The sequence below is a fragment of the Caretta caretta genome, chromosome 3 (assembly GCF_965140235.1).
Source record: "Caretta caretta isolate rCarCar2 chromosome 3, rCarCar1.hap1, whole genome shotgun sequence".
NCBI lineage: Eukaryota > Metazoa > Chordata > Testudines > Cheloniidae > Caretta > Caretta caretta.
In genome coordinates this window covers 146010391-146033293 of record NC_134208.1, presented here as the reverse complement: position 1 = coordinate 146033293, position 22903 = coordinate 146010391, and the positions used below count along the sequence as shown (strand labels likewise).

At 39.0% G+C, this 22903-nt stretch overlaps 1 protein-coding gene across 7 annotated transcripts in view; it reads right to left on the bottom strand.

Moving 5' to 3' along the window:
- CRIM1 (cysteine rich transmembrane BMP regulator 1) overlaps positions 1-22903 on the bottom strand; it is a 307580-nt gene that overhangs the window by 7274 nt on the left and 277403 nt on the right. For 6 of the 7 annotated variants that reach the window (XM_075126987.1, XM_048843698.2, XM_075126989.1 and 3 more), the window contains 5 exons: positions 21775-21990; positions 15924-16145; positions 9029-9223; positions 7760-7882; positions 3291-3478 (listed from right to left, as the gene is read on the bottom strand). In XM_075126987.1, the coding sequence (XP_074983088.1) occupies positions 3291-3478; positions 7760-7882; positions 9029-9223; positions 15924-16145; positions 21775-21990 (944 nt within the window). Of the gene's footprint in view, positions 1-3290; positions 3479-7759; positions 7883-9028; positions 9224-9339; positions 10218-15923; positions 16146-21774; positions 21991-22903 lie in introns of those variants that run through there. The other variant, XM_075126992.1, reaches the window with a different exon arrangement.

The window sequence follows — 22903 nt, the reverse complement described above, 5'->3', positions numbered from 1 at the left end:
GTTAAAACTTACTAGGAAGTATTCCCCACCCAGCAGACAGAGGTACAAAAGAATTAGGGGTATCTGGAGGAAGTAACTGTCAAACAAAAAAAGAAAAGGTGAAGTATTAAATAAAATTTGACTGTTTGCATATTCACAAGTCTTCAAAGAGAACTAGCCTATAACTGCGAGGAAAAACTGCACGCATCTAAGTCAATGTGTTACACTGTGTTGGTGCTAGAGATTGAAACAAAGATGCTTCTGTAACAAAACTGGATAAGGTAATAGATTTTCCTAAATTTAGTCGCAATACCAAAAACAAGGTTTCTGGTAAATTTCAACTACTTAGCAAATCTAGGGCCTGATCCAGCAAACCCTTATTCACTTGTTCATACAAATAAACCTAGATATAGCCCTTTCAACTTAAATGCCAGATTCTGGGACTTATGCTATACTGAGTAGCCCCTTACTTCAAGAGTCATCCCACTCAAGTCACTAGGACCACTTGCAGAGTAAGGTTCTACTCATTGCGAGGAAAGGGTCAGAATACGTCCCTAAACAACTTTGATTTTTCTTCTGTCAAAACAATCCAAAAAGTAACATTTTACAACATTTAGGGGACATCTCATGTGATATGACAGCAGAAAATTAGTAAAGATCTGCTATTGTCCCACTTATCTGCTTTTATGGTAAATTAAGAGAAGGTATAGTGCAGCTGTTCCTACCCAAATTTCTCTGTGGGGGCAAACCAATCCTTTTTTACAGGGATTTGGGCACTGGTTGTATGTTCTCTTCCTTAATCTGTTGCTACTTCCGGCTGTGTGGTATGTACTCTTCCGCTAGGTGGTGCTACACTGTGTTTATACAAACTGCTTTGTAGCATGACTGTAAGAGAGGAGGAACATGCAGGTGCTGAGAGGGACACAGTGGTGGGACTACTGAGGAGCAAGAGGAGGGCCTGGTGGGAGTAACAAGAACAAACAACAAAAAGTAACAAGAAAAATTACTAGAAAAGAAAAAAAGTGTAAAAAGCACAGCAAGACGGAATACGTGAGATGTGACAAGCAGGTTGAGGGCATGGTGTGATAGGTCCTAGACACCCCAGGGACCAATCCATGGGAGGAGTTGGTCCCAGACAAAAAAGGTTGGGAACTACTGGGCCCAGCAACATGTGTCTTCTCAAATATCAATTTATACGAATGATAAACTAAATAGAAATGGATAATTAGTTCCTGTAATGACTATGGTAAATGTGAATGATGAAGACTGACAAAAAAGGTACTTTCAGGGATTGATCTGACTGTGATTTCAATCAGTGAGTAAAAGTCTGTTCCTCTTACCTGGGTGCTGGTGAGATAACAAGCAGAAGTACTATTCAGGCTTTTATTATTATGGAAGCACTGGACGTAGTTCCACAATTTTGTACTTAAAGCAGAGACTCAATCACTTATATAGGAAGAACACAGCGTAACCTCTCCAAAATTATAGACTTATTTTTTGGGCAGAAAATGAATTTTCTGAGAATTTACAAATAAATCCATTTATGAATTAAAATTAATTTTTAAAAGGGCCACTTAAGAAATTTAGCCCCTTTTAAAATCTGAAATGATCTTAATGGAATAACGCAGACTCTTCAAACTTGTGATATAATGAAAAGTCGTTGAAAGTTTGTGCATTGGCTAAATTTGATGTTTTAAACAGTTTAGTGGCCATTTTTTGGCATTATCCTTCTTAACTGAAAGTTGCTTCTTCAGCAGTGATTGAAGAATAATATTCTTCTGCAGAAAGTTTCACGAGGAATTGCCCCTTTTCAAAATGTCTATCATCTACTATTGTTCTCAATGGGAGTGAGAAAACAGGCTGTCCTCAGTCAAGATGATGTTTTTGGTTTTGCTCCCAGTGAGAACGATGAGAGAGTTTTCAGAGTAGCAGCCGTGTTAGTCTGTATTCGCAAAAAGAAAAGGAGTACTTGTGGCACGTTAGAGACTAACCGATTTATTTGAGCATAAGCTTTCGTGAGAGAGTGTGGCCATTTCGGAAGAAGGGGCTGTGATGCTGATAGACCAGTTTAGATTAGAGCAGTAGGCCAGTTCACTTTTGTATGAATATCAAAGAAGTATTAGTATGCATTCAGACTAATTCACTCATATGCTACTAGATATAAAAAGAGATGCTAATGTTAGTGTATTCACTTATCTGTAACCAATTGTCTGTTATTAAATTATATTCGCATTGCATATACCCCTGTAATTACGTTTACATTATGTATACCTTGGTAATTAAATAACCCTACATCAAAGGTGTAGTAAGAATGTACTTGATATATAAACTTCATGGAAACTAATGAAGGATTGTTATTTGCTATTACATTGCCTTTTATATTGTGTAGATCTCTGAGACTAAATTAATCAAATATGAATGGAATCTTGGAAATGTTCATTTCAAAGCAAGAGATGGTGGAGGAGTTAAGACACTTTTCACATTGCTTTGTGTGTGGAAAAGCTATAAATATGATTCAAAAAAGGATCTAGCATCTCTGAACTATTTGAACATTCATAGGGAAGCATTCCAGATGCAAGACAGATCTCCAAAGTTATTTTGGGTAACCCTGAGAGATTTATGGAAAACTAGCAGATTACAACATCTCTGCTATCATTTTGGATTTACAAACTTAGACTCACCTGTTAATGTATTTTACCTGCTTTAACCTCTCAATAACTCACTTCTTTTTCTTAGCTAATAAACCTTTAGTTAGTTTATGAGAACAATTGGCTGCCAGAGTTCTCTTTGGTGTGAGACAGAGTATCCATTGACTGGGGTAAGTGAGTGACCCTTTGGGGTTGGCAGTAATTTGATGTGGTCTGATTTTTGGTTTTAATAACCTTTTATCACTACGTTCAGTTTGCCTGGGTGGCAAGACAGGCTGGAGGGTCTCTGGGGACTGTCTGTGACTCCATGGTAATACCGGTATAGTGATCCAGGAGTGCACATTTGTTATTGGCTTCATGAAATCTAATTATAGACTATACCACTAGTTTGGGGTGTCTGCCTGTGTTTTCTGACAGTCTCACTTGAGATTGGCTTGGTTTTACCTCCCGAATATACAGTAGTATATGGAGTAGGTAACTGGTGATATTAATTTGACATTGCATAACTGTTCTGAATTAGTGCAATCGGTTTGAGACATGGAAAAAAGTAATTTAAATGAGTTGACATTAAGTGGACTCAACTGTATCCTACAATACATTTCAGGAGACTCCCATACTTTCCAGAAAAGCAGAAATCTAGATATACAAGTTTTAACACTATACCTTTGTTGGGGCTCTGTAGCAGGACACTGGTATCCACTGCTTTTTCTGATTGACAAGCAGAAGGGCTATTATAAGAACCAGGGCTGTCATGATGGGAACTGTCACCCAGGCAACAGAGTTGAGAGATGTATCTTCACTGGGGTGCAGTCCAACGCCTTCTCTGAAATCTCCTTGAAGATGACTCATGTCTGAAAGAGTGAACATTTGTTAGTAGTAAAAAAAAAAAATGTAAGTGCTCCTTTTCTGTCTTGACCATAAACAAGAATTGAATTATGGAAGTACCAGAATCAGTACCGTGGCCTTGTATTTATTTTTTTTGGTTAACCGTATCCTGAATTTTTACCCTGTTGATACTTAGGGAGAGGGTCACACTTGTGTGTGTTCTCATTTGTTATTAGCCACAGTTTTTGAGGCTGGAATAATGATTTCTGCATATTTTCAAGTAACTATTCCATATGAAAAAAGAAAAGGAGTACTTGTGGCACCTTAGAGACTAACCAATTTATTTGAGCATGAGCTTTCGTGAGCTACAGCTCACTTGTAGCTCACGAAAGCTCATGCTCAAATAAATTGGTTAGTCTCTAAGGTGCCACAAGTACTCCTTTTCTTTTTGCGAATACAGACTAACATGGCTGTTCCTCTGAAACCTATTCCATATGAAGTGGATTTTTAATCTTTTGGTGGTCCTATTAATACTATGTCGTTCTACCAGGTGTGATTATAAAGCTATCATTTTTCTATGATCACGTTTATTTATAGTAGCTCTTTCAGTGTCTTGATTTCTCCTTTCAATGTGGTGGATGTTCTCCAAAAGCTGATTATTTTCTCTGCTTCTCCTACATGAGATTCCAGCTCAATTACCTATTTTTTATCATATTGTAAAACTACCTCACAGTAGTGCTGCAAGTATAAACACATTAAAGATTGCGAGGTGCTCTGGTTTTACAGTAATATGGAACATACATGTACATAAGACACTGATACGTATTTCTTCTAATATTGTATCTTCTTTCATTTCCTTTTTATATCTTTGAGGACCTGAGTTACAGTAATGCCAGCACTTGTTCCTTGCATCACTTCAGTATCTTCAGACACTGCATCTATGTCTTTTGTGGCCATTTTCCTCCAATTTTCCTACTGTACTTTTAAGGCAAAAAATTAATTTATGCTGTTTTTTCCTTAAATGATTTTTGCTCCTTGACATCCCTTTCCTCTGGGTTGATTAAAATCTTGGTACCTTCACAGACTCTGGGATGTTTATTTAGCAGGATTTTTACTGAAGCAGCCTTGAGGCTCACCTCAGGTGCATTCTTTCAAATCTGGGCACATACTGGAAAAAATGGTTACTTTTCTTACAGTAACTGTGATTCTTCAAGATGGTCTGTGCATGTGGATTCCACTCATGACATGCTGGTGCCCCTCTGCAGGAGATCAGACATTTTTTCTCTAGCAGTGTCCTGTAGGGGGTCGCACATGCATATTCCTCATGCTCTTGTGCTCCTCCTCCCAAGAACAGAACGACCCCAAATACCAACCCATTTTTTATTGCTCTGAGTGTTGTTAATAAATTTTCAATTTGCAGGGATGGATGGTAGGTTGTGGGATCCACATATACAGACCATCTAGAAGAACCACAGTTACTATAAAGGCGAGTAACCATTGTTTCTTCTTCTTCTTCAAGATCCTATACATGTGGATCCCACTAATGGTGTCTAGCAAGCAGTTCAACACCTTGGGGTGGGAGCGAGGAATTTACTGGAACAAAGACTGTAGAACTGCTCTTCCAATTCGAGTGTCCGCTCTTGATGATGCCTGTAATGAGTAGTGTCTAGGAAGCATATGAACTGAAGACCATGTAGCTGCTGTACATATTTCTATGAGAGGGAACATGTCATTCATGAAGTCAGTGCTCTCGCAGAATGAGCTGAAATGTTTGAAGGAGGATTCAGTTTATTAGTCTCATAAGCTGCTCTCATAGAGCTCACACAATCCAGTTAGACTCTGGAAGATGCAGATTTGCCCTTAGCTCTGCCACTATATTCTATAAACAATCTAAGAACTGACCTAAAAAGTCTCATTCTGTTCAAGGAGTATAAAAGGGCTCTTTTAACATCTAAGGTATTAAGCTTTATTTCTGCTGAAATTTACGGGGTCTAGGAGAGAAAACTGGTAGGTGAATATGCTGGTTATTATGAAAAGGCCAAACCATCTTTGGAATGAATTTAGGACATGGTCTGAATGAGACTATCAGCATGAGAAACAGTGTATGGAGAATTCTACATTGGATTTCAGTAACTCTATGAGCAGAAGTAATATCTAATAAAGTGGTAACTCCAAGTAGACAGCATTTCAGAAATCCAATCTGGAGATAAGAAGGCATGGTTAATTATTGCTATCTGAATATGGAAAAGCAGCTCACAATCCCACAGTATCCCCAAGTATCAAAAGGGAGACAAAGTCTCTCAGATGAGGGAGCAAATAAATTTTGCCTTTGCTATTTCCTTTTGCTATTTTCCCCAGCCTACCAGTGTTCCCTCTACATTATTGGTGTTGTATTTCAGCATGCTAGCTCTCATCCAGGCCTAACCATAGTGAAGACACTGGGAAAGCTGACCAGCTCTACCATTTAGGTATGATGAAAAGACATATAGAGATGAGTGTCATCTGCAAACAAGATCCTGTCTTCCAGGATTCTTTACAATTATTTTTAATGGCTTCAGATACATATCGAACAGATGGGGTGACAACACTTGTGTATGACCCTAGGCAAGAGAACTTTTAGGGCTGATGAACAACAGCTCTTGATCCTCTCAAACAGAAAAGAGTGAAATCACTCAAGAGCAACTCCTGAGCTTGCCAGATCCACACATGAGTAACAATAGTTCAGAGTCAACAACAATCGAAGACAGAGCTGATATGTCTGAAAGAATTAGTATGGACATCTTTATTGCAAAAGGGAGATGACTGACCAATGCAAACACCGCAGCCTCGATACTATACACAAGTCTAAAATGATGCTGACATTTTCAAGAAAATCTGAGGGCTCCAGATATCACCAGAGTTGCTCTGCTACTACTAAAACAAAACAAACAAACAAAAACAAAAACCCCTAGAAAGTGAGATAATTGGAGAGATTCTAAGCTCAACAGATGCTTCTTTAAGGTATACTGATATCATATTCTTCTGAAAATAAATATTGATGATCTCCTCTGACAACAAATCCAGTGTCTCCCTGCTGAACTTCCCCAGCCAAAGATGATATGGGTCTAAAATGACTTTTTATCATGGTACAAACAAGGACACTCTTGTGGCTACATTTTGCATGAGTATTTCATGACCCTAAAGAGAAAGTACACCTTAAAAAAAAGTGTGCAGATGTTGCTATTGCCAGTTTCTGACTGAACAGCAACATGTGTATATTTCTTAGAGTGGAGGTTTATTCCAGTGATTTAGGGTTCAGAATTCTGTTTATCATAAAGCACCAAAACAACCTGAGCAAAAGAACAGCTTTAATAGTGTCTACACTCATTTGACTTTTCATTCCAAACACTGTTCATCACACTAGACACTTGTTCCATTGGATTATCTGCCTCTGTTGTAGCAGCGTAGTGGCTGGGGGAGACAAATGCCAACAGTCTAATGGAACAAGTGTCTTGTGTACGCTGCTGAACACATACTCTTCAGCATTCAATGCAGCAAATGCTATGTACACATCACATGGCTTCCTGTAAAGCTAAACAACTCACTTAAATTACATTGGTAATTTAACCTCTCTATCATAACATCCATCAAGTACTGATCATTAAAACCACATATTTAAAAATAAAAAAATCTCCCACCATAATGGGGGAAGGAGAGAGATACAGTAGAGAGATCTGTTCATATTAATACATTTGTAAGGTGCTGGCACTATGATGATGGTTGCAAGAACCTAGACAACCACCTATTTTCAGTTATTAAGGTCCCAGTTGTGTTACACTTCCCAAGAGGATACTGCCACTGAATTTATTAATTACTAATCTTATGAGTAAATCCTCCTTAATGTGAACAAGGGTGGTAGAATCAGACTGATAGTATTTAAGAAGACACTTCAAAACTATTTTTATTGATTTACTTTGTTTTGTAACCAAGTGTTACGTATATTTGAATCTCTTTAATATTACACACTGGAACTCATTTTAGATGTTTATTTTGCTGCTTTAAAAGAAAAAAAAATTGAAGGATGGGCATGCATTCCTGCCATAATGAAACATTTCAGGCATTCTGCTTCTAGTACAGAAGGCTAGATTGAATTGTTTCTGGTTTTTATCCTACAGAAATTATGTCTAGATCTTATCTAAATATTCTGCAAGCCTATCAAAAAGATGGCTCATTTACGCCTTTACTTTCTTCCCAGGACAATGTGCTAAGACATGTGGAATAATCACAGACCTAAGAGAGAACAATTAACAATCTCTGCCAGATCTCACCTCTGTGGAGATGGACAATGTCGTTTTCATTGGGTGTAGGCCAAATTGGTGCTTCTAGTTCAGTATCTCCTCGACGATTTGTCTTCTCAATGGGGATGTTGGTGGGCTCAGGTACATACATCTCTGCAAGATGAGATAAATATTTTTCACAATCCACAGAATCAGCACTTTGTGGTACCCATCAATGGATGCTGGGCTCTTAATTCAGAAAATATTTCTTGTGGATTGTTGCCCTGTGGATCTTATTGGTGGTTCTGGAGTTCTCATCATTATGGTTATAGAATTTTTTATCTGCTATAATGTATTTATTTACTGAGTATATATAGAAAGTTATTGTTTGTGCAATGGATTTTCTTATCTTTTAATTCATTTCATAAAGTACAGAATACCAATGGCTGCTACCAGTACTACTATGCCAATGTAAACTGAATGGGACAGTCCTGTATTAAATTTTTCAAGTAAAATATCTTTTCATAATACATAATATACTTGGTAAGATTCTCTAGTACAATCTGGTCCCTTTGTGCTGCTCTAGTGGCATAAAAGGCCAAGAAAGCAGCTGGATCTCTGCAGCTGGTGTAGGGTTGGCATGACTGGCTCCTATTACCAACTTTTTTGCAGCTCCCCGTGTAGGGGCATGGCTGAAGTTCTCTGACTGGCAGATAGCCTCTTGGAGGTTAACAGCTTGCATAGGTAAAAACAGCTGTAATAAACTGCTATAAGAAGCCAGGCCAGATTCAAGAAGCTGTACCAAACTCCTTTGGTTCCATTCTGTGCATAGCTGAGAAACTGTCTCATTACATGTAAGTCACAATTAAAAGTACTCATATAAGCAATTTAAAATGTTATTGATATAAATAATTTGAAACAATATCCCAGACTCCTGGAGCAACAGAAACATTAGGCAACAGTGGAGTCTACAGAGGAATCAAAGTATTTCCTCTCACACTTCACTTATCTAATAATTTAATGAAAGGTCATTCAGAGAGAACAATGGCAAAACAGTTAATCTTTGAGTTGACAGTCCTTCCTCAGAACATGAGATTTGAACTATACTGTTGTGTACTACTTTCTTATCTGTGGTGAGTATGCAGTTTCCTGAGTTGTTCTCCTGTATCGGTTTCTTGTGATATAAGCAACAACTCGTGTTATCCTTTGCATATGTTGCTCAATGTGAATCAACATTCAAATCGAGTCCAATAATCTGTGCCTGATTATAGCCTCTGACAACGGTATAACTTGTAAAATTTAGGACAATGGTTTTATTACCTGGACACATGGGACAGCAACTTCCCTCAACGTTGATGGGTTCTACACAGGGGAGAGGGGGGCAACTGACAGTGGAGCAAAGGGTCTGACCCTGCAGGCAGTAGCAGTGTGTGCAGCTGTCAATGTCCCAACGTTCCTCATCTGCATATGTTTTTCCACTAAAGTGACACACCACCTTCTTTGGTATTGTATCTTCTGTTGAAAAAAAATTTGCTATGATGACTTGATAGGGCATAATATAAACATATTAAAAAAAATCCGGTGAGGAACAAATTAAAAAAGGGCACGAGCCTAATTTCTTAATAATTTATACCCATATCCATTGACTATGTAACACATGTTACAACAGTAAAATGTGAAAATACCAGATGCTTTGCAAACATTTTGCAGTTTCGTTACCAGTCCAATTTCATATGTACAAGCAAAACAAAGAGGAGCATAAAACTTAACAAGTGTTTTTCTGTTTAAAAAAATGCAATCTAACTATTGTGTTAATTAGATTCAATATAGCCCCATTCCTCTTTCAATTATCTTGCATGTATGAATCAGACCCATTTTGACACTAACACAGTGCAATGTTATAGACAAAACAGTGTTTTGCTTAGAAAACGTTTAACAGTATTAATATTTTCACAATAAAAGAATTGCTCCATTTTCAGTGATATGAGTGGTTTTTTTTTCCCCACTTTTTGAGAGAAATAGAGCATATGAAAATACAGATGACTTTCCAGGTTCCCTTTAAGAATAGGTTTCACTTGATATGCATCAGAAGCTTATGAGTTTAGGCACCGTTTTTATTTTTTTAAGATTTTTCACACACAGTTAAAATTTAAAATGGATAAAAATTAAAAAATGCTCAGAAATAAAGATCAATATTATCCAGCAAAACGATAAAAATAAAAATTGAATTTTGCTAAACAAAACCAAAGGATATGGCATTGCACAGAGTCCTTTGGAGGGAAAGGCGTCAGAGTGGATCCCATTTCATGGAATTAACATAAAGAAAATCTTGAAGAGTAGTGATGCTGCAGCTCATGAATTGGTAAAGTAAACGAGTGAGGAGAAGTCCTAATGAAGGATTAGCCTCAAATGTTTTTTTCATTCATGTGGATTCCAACTGAAACTTGAACCAGGAGGAGACAGATGGAGGCCATTGCTCCTAGGACAGGAGTCTTCAATGCAGTAGGAGCTGGGAAGAAAGAAGCAGTAGGGCATCCATGTACAAAAGTGCAACCCTACCTTCCCCTGATGAAAGTACAGCAGGAGTGGTCATGAAAGATGGGGTGCACAGCTCCAACTACCTCTTCTCACAGCTTCCAGTGGCCCCAGTAAAAGACATTTGTCTGAACCAGCCATTAATCAAATGCAAAAAACCATGGCAAAAATAAGCACAAGACAATCTTATTTATCTTCACTCTCATCATATAGCTCTCCATTTCTCTCCTATAAGCAAGAGAGAGGTTCTCAATGTGAAATAACAGTCTCTCTACATAAGAAAGGAGAATGCTTAACATGCAAGTTAAGGGAAAAAGTGAAGATGTATGGAAAAAGTAATAGAAAAGTCAGAGGAAAGGATGCAGGGCCTGCAAAACAGGATTTGCTGAACTTGTAACTATACTATTGAGGAAGATACTAGCCCTGCAGATTTTGCCTACCAAATTCTTTCTCAGCTGTGGGATAAAAATATTAAGGAGGATTATACAGCAAGAGATGCTTTAGAGAAGTGCTCAGGAAGTCATCTAAAAGCAGAATAACAGGAAGCATGTGAAAGCCACATTTTCAAATATAAACAAAGAAAAGCTACTTAAAGCTGCCAAAAAGAGCAAGACATATTTTATAAATGTTCCAGGTTTTTGTTTTTCCCAGATGTCTGCCCCACCATTCATACTAGTAGTAGTGAGGAAGGAATTTGGAGACAAAAGGAACAAAAAAGTTTCTATACAGTCTTTTATATAACTAGACTTTCATATTAGGGAACTTTATGTTAGTGAACATGCTCCTAGAGTCAGTGAGACCCAGTAATTAATTGCACACACAGTGCAAAGAACACAAAATAATGGAAAACAATAGAAATATACTTATCTACAGTCTCCATAAAAACACTTTCTGACTGAAAATATACTATAAGTAAGTTGGTATGAGAAAATAAGTCATCATTAGGAGACTGAGCAGTAATTGAAATCTTGCTTTTATGTTCTGGATTGAATTGTTGTTACAAAAGGGAAAATTAGCAGGTCACAACTGCTCTCAAATTTAGGTATTTGCAACCGAAACAGAGCAACACTGTGTTAGTACATAGGAATTTGAAAGTAAAATCGACTATGAAGTGACAAATTAAAATAAAACTAGCTAGATTATATATAGCAAAGAGTAATTTAGATATTTAAAAATCTTTCCATTTTAATAATCTAAGATGTTCTTACTGAGTAGGTGAGGTCTTTAAACACTATGTATTGTCCAATTCTTTTCTCTCTTACAAAAGGTGTAAATCAGGTTTAACTCTACTGAAGTCAATAGATTTTCACTAGAGTAAACAAGAATTAAACTGTGATTTTTAATCTGAGTATTCTATTCCTCTTTAATTTATAAAATACCATGGCTGTTTGACAAATTCTGTTAACATGAAATTAATGTGATGACACAGATGTGTAGTTATGGTATTATGATTTTTAATTTCCCTCTTATGTCAGAGGTCAAGCTGCACAGAATATTTTGGTTGAGTTAAAAAACCATCAATAATAGATGCATTATGATGACACCTGTATCACTGGGACTTTTCTGTAACATCAGACACATCAAATTTCTGGTTTCCTTTCTCTTCCCTACTAGGAGGTTATTTATCTGAAAGCCACATATGTGTTGCATTTAATAAATGTTCTTCTATCATTTTTGGATAACAAGTATCTTTTATAAAATTTAAACAATTCTGCCTACTCATTTTGAACTGGAACCTCCAGATCCCAAATTACCTATCAAACTGTTCTAGTATCCTCATTAACTGTCTATGGTAGTAGCCCGTTGGGTATTGTACAATAAGGCAAGACAGCCAACATGCAACATTCACTGCTCTACTCAGTCAAAGGAAAAGGGCCAGATATGCGACCTGTTCCTTCAAAATGTTCAGTGTTCTTAACTCCTGCCCATTTTAATGGGAGTTGAAATGTTGAGCACCTTGCTTCATTAAGCCCAGAAACTGGAACCAAAATAAGCACAAACAAAAATTATAGAAATAGATGGTAAAAGGAAGGAGAAGGTGTTCAAAACTTACAGGCTGCCTGTGTTAAGGAACACTGAACAGAAATCCTTCTACTCTGGTCCACAAAGGACTCCAAGAAAACAGCAGAACTATCCAATGGAACTCTACCTTGATTATGCTTTAAATACTGTTCAGAACACAGCTTCACAATCCAGGAGACCCTATCTAAACAGCTTCTCCTTCCTGAACTTAAAGACAACTTAGAAAATGCCACTAAGGACATTCTGCAGCTCCATGGAGCAACAAAAGGGATGGAATAAAAATAAAGGTGTGGTGGTGAAAAATGCAGTCAGAACTGCAGAAGAATCCACCAGCTGGCAAAATAAGTGTGATGTAGTCTGATGTACAAATATTTGGTATGGTCCAAAGACTTCTGGCTGCTACAGAATGGAAAGGTAGTGAAGGAGTCAGTGATATGGCAGAGATATTCCTCCATAATGAGGGCTCTGTGGAGGAGTCTCGAACTTAAATTCTAAGCAGATCTTGGAAGGAGGGTGGAATACAAAGTATCTTACTGGGGTTTTGTGCCTTTGTCACATGGCTACAGAGGCTGCAACTTGGTATCAGAAGTGGACATGAGAGAAAGGAAGTAGACCACAACAGAGCACAGAAGAATGATAACTTATTTTGCATGGTATTGAAACACAGTCATTCAAAGACAGACATTCTGCTGAAGTGTCTGTGGGGGTTCAAAGAGCTCAAGTCTTAAGTAGAGTAGTGAGCTTTGGAGGATGTAATGAGAGAGGAATTCTAGTTCTTAGAACCCCTTCAATAAAGCCATTAGGATGGAGAAAACATGGCCTCTGGAACTCATGATGAGGAATTGGACCTTTCTTATTCCCATCCTGTATTCCTCAAGCAATTTCAACCAGTTCAATCAAACTTAGTCAAAGGGCACGTCTACAGTGCCCCACCGTTTGGACTACAGGGGTGTAAATAGCAGTGTGCACCAAAGTGCTCCACTGTAACTCCCATGTGTGGACACTGTAGGTGCAAACGAACAGATTCCTACTTGCATTAATGTAATCCTGTTTGAAGAGGACTACGTTAATTCAAACTAAGAACCTTTTAGTTTGTGTCCGCAGCATCCACACATGAGTTACAGAGCAGCACTTTGGTGTGCACTGCTATTTATGCTTCCGTAGTCCAATCTGCAGTGCAGTGTAGACATGCCCTAAGACTTCCCCAACTCTATGACTCCAGATGAGGTCCCCCCAGTGATGAGTCAAGGAAGACTCCAGCACTTTTGCATATGTATTCAGGTTGTGCAACTGATGTCCCTTCTTTACGTGACCACAAGTGCTATGGTTTCAAGAGAACAAATTCTATTCCAATTTTGTGTAGTTTTGTTTCAAAGTGAAAAATTCGGAACACTGTGTTTTTGATGTACTAAGCTGAAAATGTATTTAAGAAAAAAATGTCTGTGCATTTTAATACTAGATTCTTATATTACTCTGTGTGTGTGAAGGACAAAACTAAGGCTGAGTGTGTGACAGAAACTGGTTGGGATGATGATGGTCAGTTATTACACATGGCAATAGGGGATAGCATGCAGACCTTAACTGTGCATTTCCAGACTTTCTAGTAATTAGGGTTTGTTTTTCATTTTTAAAAAAAGTACACAAGAGAGAAGTTTAAAAGTATCTTTGTGTTGGTTGACTCTTAACACCATTTCAACATTAAGTATTTTGTAACTATATTTTGTGTGGGAAGATGACAGTGACACCCATGTTTAGGTTGCTTAGAGCTTTCCATTTTACAGATTCTTGTGACCTTTTATTGAGAAACTAACACCTTAATTGTTTGCAGTAGCCAGACTTGAGATACTTAGAAGGGGAATGACCTTGGGCTAGATAAGCACCTTTTCTTTATCCCAGGAAATTCTGTTCTGGTTTTACCAAGATCAAAAGTTTTGAAAATCACCATTTCCCTTCTCTCCATTGTTGTCCTCAGAAAAAAAACATTGGCAGCATGCCAAAATAACAGCTGAACATAAACATTCTTAGTGTTACAATCATGCTGCTGCCAAAACAGCAGCAGCAGATCACATTATACTGGGAATGCTTGGAAGCTGCTGGACCAACTGTGGGCAAGGGAGAGCCAGGCTAGGCTCCCTCCAGCTATCCCTTAGACCCAGCGAATGGCTTCCTGGGGCCATCCCCTACTTTGGGGAAAACCAGATGTGGGTGGCTATCCCTTAACTCCGTGTGGTAAATGGGGAAAGCAGAAGAGGGGAGAGAGAGATGGGCCAGGCTTCCCACCAGCACCCTCCAAGACCCAGTATCTGGTCCTAGCAGCCCATCCCTCCCCTCCAAATAACAGCTTTCTCCTGCTGCTAGCCAAAGTAAGAAGACCTATAACTCAAGCACTAGAAATCTGAAGAGCAACTGTAAACTTGACATTTCCTAACTTTTCAGTGCTTGACTTTGCAACCTAAATAACATACTTTTGCTGTAGTTAATTTTTGTATGTTATAAAACATTATAGCACCTTATATTCAAGGATTACCTAATGTTCTACAGCAAATAGAAGAAGTGAAGTGCTATATTAATAGTATTGTTATTAAGTACCTCAAAATATTTCAAAACCACACTCAACATGCCCTTATGATGGAGATAAATATTATTATACCTATTATATAGATGGGTAAAATGAACCATATCTGCTGAAACATCAGTTCCTACAGCCACTCAATTTTTTGTTGCATTTCTTTGAATTCCCTCCATATTTTTCTCCACTTCTTCCTGGCAATGAGGGTCACAAAACTGACTAAAATATCATAAGTCCTTTCTGACGAATGCCAGACAGACAAAGGACTGTATTACTTTACCTTGTTCATGGCATGATATTTCTGTGTAGGTGCCTCCAAATTGTAGTTTTTTGCAGCTAAAGCAGAGGCATTTAAAAAATCATCCTTTGCATCTGCTACCAAAGATATTTATTCTAAGTTTAGTGAAAGACTGGGGCAATCGCTGATACTACTGTGGGTAACTGTTGGCAAATGTTCACTTTCTAATGGCAACCTTTATATACTTAATTGCAAGTTCAAATCCAATTTGTGTTCACTATCACCAGTATTTTTAAAGTATTATTGCTGTCCAAAATCTCCTTTCCACTGATTATGTTTAATATTTTTCTCCAGATACAACTTGCATTTTTCCATGTTGACTCATTTTTCTAGCTATATTTCTAACCGACTTATATTTCTTCATAAAATGTCTCTATTCTCTACGAGTTTTCACAATACCTTCCAATTTAGCATTATCTACAGTTGTATTTAATATGCTGTTTATATCCTCTTACATATCATTACAGAACATATTAAATACAACGAGGATGAATTTCTCTTTAATGTTTTCATCAACTGTGATAAGTAACCAAGTTATAAATTTTCAGAAGGGTGGCCTCCCATTTTTGGGTGCAAACTGCATCTGCATTTTTGCCCTACTAATTACCTCATTGTAGGTGCAAATCAAGTAGCTAGAGATTCAAATACGCAGATTTTTGCCTACAATTCAATTGCAGGCACAAACTGCACCAACACAAAAGGAGACTGTACATTCTCCGACTGATTGAAAATATACCTCTTTATTTTTATTCCCAAGTGGGAAGAGCAAATTATTTTGTTTATTTGCTTACCTATACAATAAGGACAACACTGTCCTTTTCTCAAAACAGGTCTCTCACAGGATACTGGTGGGCAAGATTCAGAGTAGCAGCTAATCACACCATTCATGCAAATACAACTAGTACAGACATTGGGTTTCCAGGACTCAGCTGTCAGGAAAATATCTCCTTCATCATTTTTGCAGTAATTGGGCATGCTCTCGTTGCTCGATGAGGAAGGCTGACGAGGTTCATCTAGAAATATGAATAGACAGATCAGCAGAAGTAAAGAACCGTTACTTACCTTACAGTTACTAAAAAGAACAGGAGTACTTGTGGCACCTTAGAGACTAACAAATTTATTTGAGCATAAGCTTTCATGGGCTACAGCCCACTTCATCGGATGCCTGCAGTGGAAAATACAGTAGGATGATTTTATATACACAGACAACATGAAACAATGGGTGTTACCATACACACTATAACGAGAGTGATCAGTTAAGGTGAGCTATTACCAGCAGGAGAGAAAAAAAACCTTTTGTAGTGATAATCAAGATGGGCCATTTCCAGCAGTTGACAAGAACGTGTGAGGAACAGTAGGGGGGAAAAATAACAGTTATAGTGTGTATGGTAACACCCATTGTTTCTTGTTCTCTGTGTATATGAAATCGTCCTATTGTATTTTCCACTGCATGCATCCGATGAAGTGGGCTGTAGCCCATGAAGGCTTATGCTCAAATAAATTTGTTAGTCTCTAAGGTGCCACAAGTACTCCTGTTCTTTTTGCGGATATAGACTAACACGGCTGCTACTCTGAAACCTTACAGTTACGGTGGTTCTTTTCAGATCTTTTGTCCACATAATTCCACACATGGAATGTGCATGCATTCCATGCATGAGATTGGATTCTTTTGGCCAGCAGGGTCCAATGGGGCTGCACCTGCGCCCTAGATGTCCTTGCATTTCCCCACCTGAAAACATATAGGATGGAGTGGGCCTAACTGTTGCTTAGTTCCTTCACAGAATTCCGGAACAGTAGGACTCCATAGTCGCAGGGAAGGAAGGCAGGTCATGGGATCCATTTGGAGAACACATTTTGAAGAACCACAATTACCATAAGGTAAATAACCATTCTTTCTGCTTTGAATACTTGTCCACATGGATGTCTGTTTGATGACTAACCGGCAGTTGTTTTTTTGCTCAGGGGTGGGTGCTCCTAGTCCTACTTCAATAAAGACTACAGGACAGCCCTATCACAACAGATATCCTATCTGGAAGCCTCTGCGAAATGTGTGGCCTGAGTTCCACGTAGAGTAAGTGAGGATTTTTTTCTACTGACTTTGAGGTCCATTTTGGCAAAGGTTATTTGAGTCGAGTTGGTCACCTGCTGGGGTGATCTTCTCCTTCTCTAACCTGTCATTGAGATATTGGCAGACCTGAATCCCTTGAGTCCTTAGAAGAGCTACTCTGACTGTATGCTGTAAAATGGTTTTGGTGACTGAATGCCTAGTTAGCACTGCTGACATTGTAAGAATCAGCAAATTGGACCCTGATACCGGGCCCACAGACAGGTCACTTGGTGCCAAATTTGCCACAGCACCAGAAGGGATGGTACTGATGTGTTGGTGGAAAGGCAGTGAGCAGATTTAGCCATATTACAACCACTTTTTTCTTAACCAGTACAGAGGTACCAGAGGGGCCATCTTAGGCCACTGGCTGCCCTTCAGCTTTGGAGATTGAGATGAGTCTAAAACATGTTGACTCTTTTGTGTCTCAGTTTTGAGGGTCCCTGAGAAGGAGACTTATGTCTCAGCTCATCTCTGGAATGATGCTCCTTCCTACCCACCTTGAAAAAATTGAATGTGGATCTAAGTCAATAACTGGGGTTTCTTAGATATCAGGGACCCCAGGTGGAACTCACTGGGGCACTAGCCAAGAGTGACTGGAAGGAGGACTGAGCCTTAGCTAGGTCTTTCTTCTCGGTGTCTGAGGTGGTTTTCATTGGGTGCTAGAGAAGAAATAGCCTTAGGCAGACATCCCTTGCCTTCTGAGTCCACTTGGAAAAAGATGAAGCAATGGACAGGAACACACCCTTTGCCTAAAGAAAAAAGGCACTTACAATGCCTAACGTTGAGTAGCACAGAAACATCAGAGGAGGGACATGTATTAAATTCCAGGAGATCCAGAGATTTTGCTTCTGCCTTAGCAGATCGAAACCCAATACCTGAGGGAAGGAGGGCTGGGTACTGAGCCTATTAACTACCTAAGGAAAATTAGTAAAATAAAAATACAAATTTTTCTCTCTTATTTTTTAAGCCAACAGACCAACTAAGAGTTAAATAACTACCTTCAACTATTCTAACTAATCACTAACTCTAACGGCAACAGAGTCACAGAGAAGCAGGTGAACATTGCAGAGGTTTCATCTCCCTGCCATGGCTGGTAAGATGAAAATGAGGGCCAGTTGGGTCTGCTCTGCCCTTTTTGCCTTCTGGATGGGTTGCGGGGGTTCCCTAATGAATACTGCTGGCCAAAGAAGTGGGATGTTGCATGCACTTGCAACAAGAATGGGTTCATGTGCACAAATAATCAGAGAAGAACAAGGCAGCGCATGTCACTACATGAGGTAAAAAAAATGTGCTGAAAAACTGACATAAAAAAATGAAGTTTAGTCAAAAATAAAATCCCTCTTTCCCCCATCCCGCGACATTTATTTTGGAAGAAAATATTTGTGCTTTCGTTGAAAAAACAGAAAATGATATTTTACACAATTTTTTTTTGTTTTCGGTTTTCAGTTGGATTCAGGTTTTCAATGAGAAACCAAAACTTTTTGTGGGGGAAAATATCACTTCCCAATTAGTTCTAATGTCCACTAACCTTGATGACTAACCGGCAGTTGATTTTTTTTCCTCAGGGGTGGGTGCTCCTAGTCCTACTTCAATAAAGACTACAGGACAGCCCTATCACAACAGATATCCTATCTGGAAGCCTCTGCGAAATGTGTGGCCTGAGTTCCACGTAGAGTAAGTGAGGATTTTTTTCTACTGACTTTGAGGTCCATTTTGGCAAAGGTTATTTGAGTCGAGTTGGTCACCTGCTGGGGTGATCTTCTCCTTCCCTAACCTGTAACAAATATTCTCTGTAGAAACTCAAATGTATGTAAGAACCCTGTCAGGAATCAGGGCCTGCAGCAGAGCTAGTCTCTGGGCAGCCTGATGAGCACAGCTAACTTTCTGTAGGTGGCCTGATAGGCTATACCACCGATAGATAGGAAGAGTCAGCAGACCAGCTCTTAAGCCCAGCAGCAGTTCAGTGGCTGTTCAAAATATTTGCCAATGGTTGAAATAGTTCCTGTCCCTACTGGTTTCCCAGCCTTGCTCCTGTCTTGTTCCTTCCTCAGACTCAGTCTTGCCCCTGCCTTACCTCATTCCAGGTAACCCAGCTCTGACCTTTAGCTCCGATTCCTGTCTACTGACTCCTGCTTCAAGCACGAGACGCGACTGCCCAGGTCTTCAGTCTCTGACAAACCCTGAGTTTGCTCTGTTAAACTGGAACTCGTATTTGTTCATGGAGGAATCCAGGTGATGGACTTTCCTGGCCTCTGTGCCTATGAAAATCTCCCCATGGGAACTTAAAGATAGTCTCCTAAGTCCACATATGGGCAGCTAAGTGACCTGATTTTCAGATGTGCAAAGAAACCCAGAAGTGCCTCAGTGATGTCAATGAGAGCTGGTAGGTGTTCAGCTCTTTTAAAAATCAGGACACCTATTGAGCTGTCCATATACAGACTTAGGAAGATAACTGTAGGCACCATTTTTTAAAAATCTTGGCCAATGGAGGTTTGAGTAATTTGATACATCTTGGATAATGAGAGCTACAGGACCACTATTTCAGGGGTTCTCAAACTTCATTGAATCCTTCTGACAACAAAGTTAATGCATGACTGCAGGACCCCTGCCACCCTGAGTGGGTGGGGGGATAGGGGGTCTGCAGCCTGAGTCCCAGGTGAGGTTGGAACTAGGGCTTCAGCTTCTGCCCTGGGTCCCAGCAAGTCTAATGTTGGCCCTGGTGACCCCATTAAAATTAGGTTGCAATCTACTTTGGGGTCCCGACACACAGTTTGAGAACTGCTGCACTATTTGAACCAAAACTTTTGAAGTTTACCTATTTCTAAACTCCCTACATTCTTTTATCTTAATACTCTTCTTTTTTGCAACATCTCAAAATTTACTAGTATTGGCAGACTTCGAGCTGGATTGTGCTATAAAAAGCCAGCCATGAACTTGGGGAAGGAGGAGGATGGGAGGGGCTGCACTGCAGTTGGATCCCTGGAGGAATTCTTGCTGACTTCTCAATCAGGCTGATGCCCTGTAGTAGCAGCTCAGTCATCTTTAAAACAGGTGCAGTATGTGTTTCCGCTACGTCTGGCCCACTTTTCTGGCTGCTACAGAGGATTACAGCCCCTCACTCCACATAGTGAAGGAAGGATGGTGGCACCACCAACAAAGAGCAGTGGCTCTGTTTTTCGGTTGCACTGTGGCTGGTCCCTGTGTAAGGACACAAGGATTTGAGGGAAGGGAGGCTCCTTGTGACCCCTTTCCCTCTCTTCCACACCCATGTATAGTCAACCACAATCTGGTCTGTATGTAACCTGCTGTTTATCTTATTCTCTCTTCCTTATCTTTGATATGGGTATCAAATAAAACTAGGCCTACCTAAGCTAACTCTCTGTAATGTCAATGGCCATTTTCCCCTCATCTGAAATACTGCTGTTTATCATTAACCTTAGGTTATACTCTATCAGCTGTTCCACAGCCAATTTTAATGAGTGTTACAATGATCTTATTTAAACTAATTTGGCTTAATATTTCAAATAAAGTTTAATAAGGCATTATAGAACACTCTTTACTAAAAGCCATATATTATGTTTACTGTGCTCCATTTATCCAATAATATAGGAAAACTTCAAAAACTTCATCAAATTTATCCAGCATGATTTGTTCTTTATAAACTCATTTGACTTATTGGTTCCATTAGCCTCTAGATACTTACACACCTTTCTCTTTTCATAAATTATTGATGAAAGAGATCTATTAGGTTATCCCCCCGCCAACCCAGTATTGTTATCTACAGTGTATTTGTGAGTGTTTTGTTCTGTTCGTTTTAAATGACTCAAGCAATGGGGCTTCCATTACTTCCTAAGGGAGACAATACCATATTGTCTCCCATAAGAAGTAATATTACTGTTAGAAAAATGTTTCCAATCCAGCTACACTTCCTTTACTCAAGTCTATACTATTTTCCCTTTTTGGCACTTTTAGTCTTCTATACTTGTAGACAGCTAACCTAAACTCATGGTTTGGCCAAGCTATGCATATTTAGCTCTTTTAATCGTTCTTCATAAATCAGTCTCTCTGGTCCCTTAGTCATTTTCCTTGCTCTTCGCTGAATTCCTTTCACTTAGTTTCAATGTTTCTTAATCTTTTCTTCATTGTTTTAACAGGGATAGAAGCTGGATTTGCGAGACAGTATTTGTCAGGATTACTTCCTCATCCCCATCCAATCTTTTTGAAGACATTTGCACTTTTCCAACCCTCTGGCGCTTACCCTCACATTAAGTGAGTGCTATTGATAGCACTGCTCCTTACAGTATCTATTCATTTTTTTTTAAATGTTCACAAATGATTTAAGCAGGTATTGTTACTGAAGGTTTTGGACATCCTTCTCCAGAAACTGTCATGGATGATGGCTACAGGGATTGCTCCTATGCAATCACAGAACCAGCAGTTGACTCTATTCAAGTCTAAATATTTATTGCCAATTTCACAGGATTTTGCAGAAGATCCAGAAAGGCCCATGCTGATAACTGGTAGGTCATGCTTACCTGGGCACTGTGGACAGCAGGAATCCTGTGTACGGATGGGGTTTTGACAAAGAAGAGGCGGGCAGACTTCAGTCTCACACAGAACGCGTCCACTATGGCATGTACACTGCGTGCAGGAATCAATATTCCATGTCTCTCCTTCTACAAAATACTCTCCTCCTGGAGCATGGCAGATAGATGGACTGCTGAGCTCTGGCTTCTGCACAATTGATTCATCTAGGAAAAGAGAATTAAAAGGCAAACAAATGAAAATATGTTGGGACTATCGTCAATAAAATACAACCAAGGTGTATTACTTTCTGACTGTTATTATTGATAATATAAGAACAATAGTAACAAAGTCAAGTAAAGTTAGCTGAGAAAGCAGCTGTATAAATAAATAAGATTATGTGCATATCATTATGGCAAAAGGTGGGAGAAATGAGACATCAGAAAAAGTAATATGAGACTCCACTTACAAAAAGTGCTAGCTAATACATATCTGAGAAACCAATTAAACATGGGCACACTTAATGAAATAGCTGCAGAACAGGAGTTCTCAACCTTTTTTGAATCACACCCTGCTCTAGCAGTTTTCTTAAACTTGGAGCCACACCCTCTCCTCCTGCCTGGTTACAACAGTGAGAAGGATACAGCCTGGCATTTGGGCTCTCGATGCTACTCACTCAAACTTGGCCTGGATGGCCCTCTGTCTTACTGAATTATTAGAAGTTTGCTCCCCTGGTTGAGAGCCTCTGCTATAGAACATGGAAGTCAGCGATTTATATATAAATACTAAGTACTGGTGGGCAGAAAATTTAGATATGAGCTTGCAGGGAAACCTGAAGCCAAAAATATCAATGCAAATTTGATCTATGTGCACAGAAGTGGGAGGTTATATTCCTTCTCCAGGGTATTGTACATAAAATGGTGTTAGAGTCTGATATCAGGAATTTGGAAGGAATTCTTAGAACATCTAAAACGATTAAGGAGGCTGAATGGATATCTACAAGAAGAAGAGTATAAATGTGAAAGGGACAGAAAGTGTTCAGGGTGATTGTAATAACTTGGACATAGAAGATAAGTCAGTTTATTAGCTCACAAGCAGTGCAATGCTGCAGATAGCCCCATGCCAGCTGTCCCACAAGCA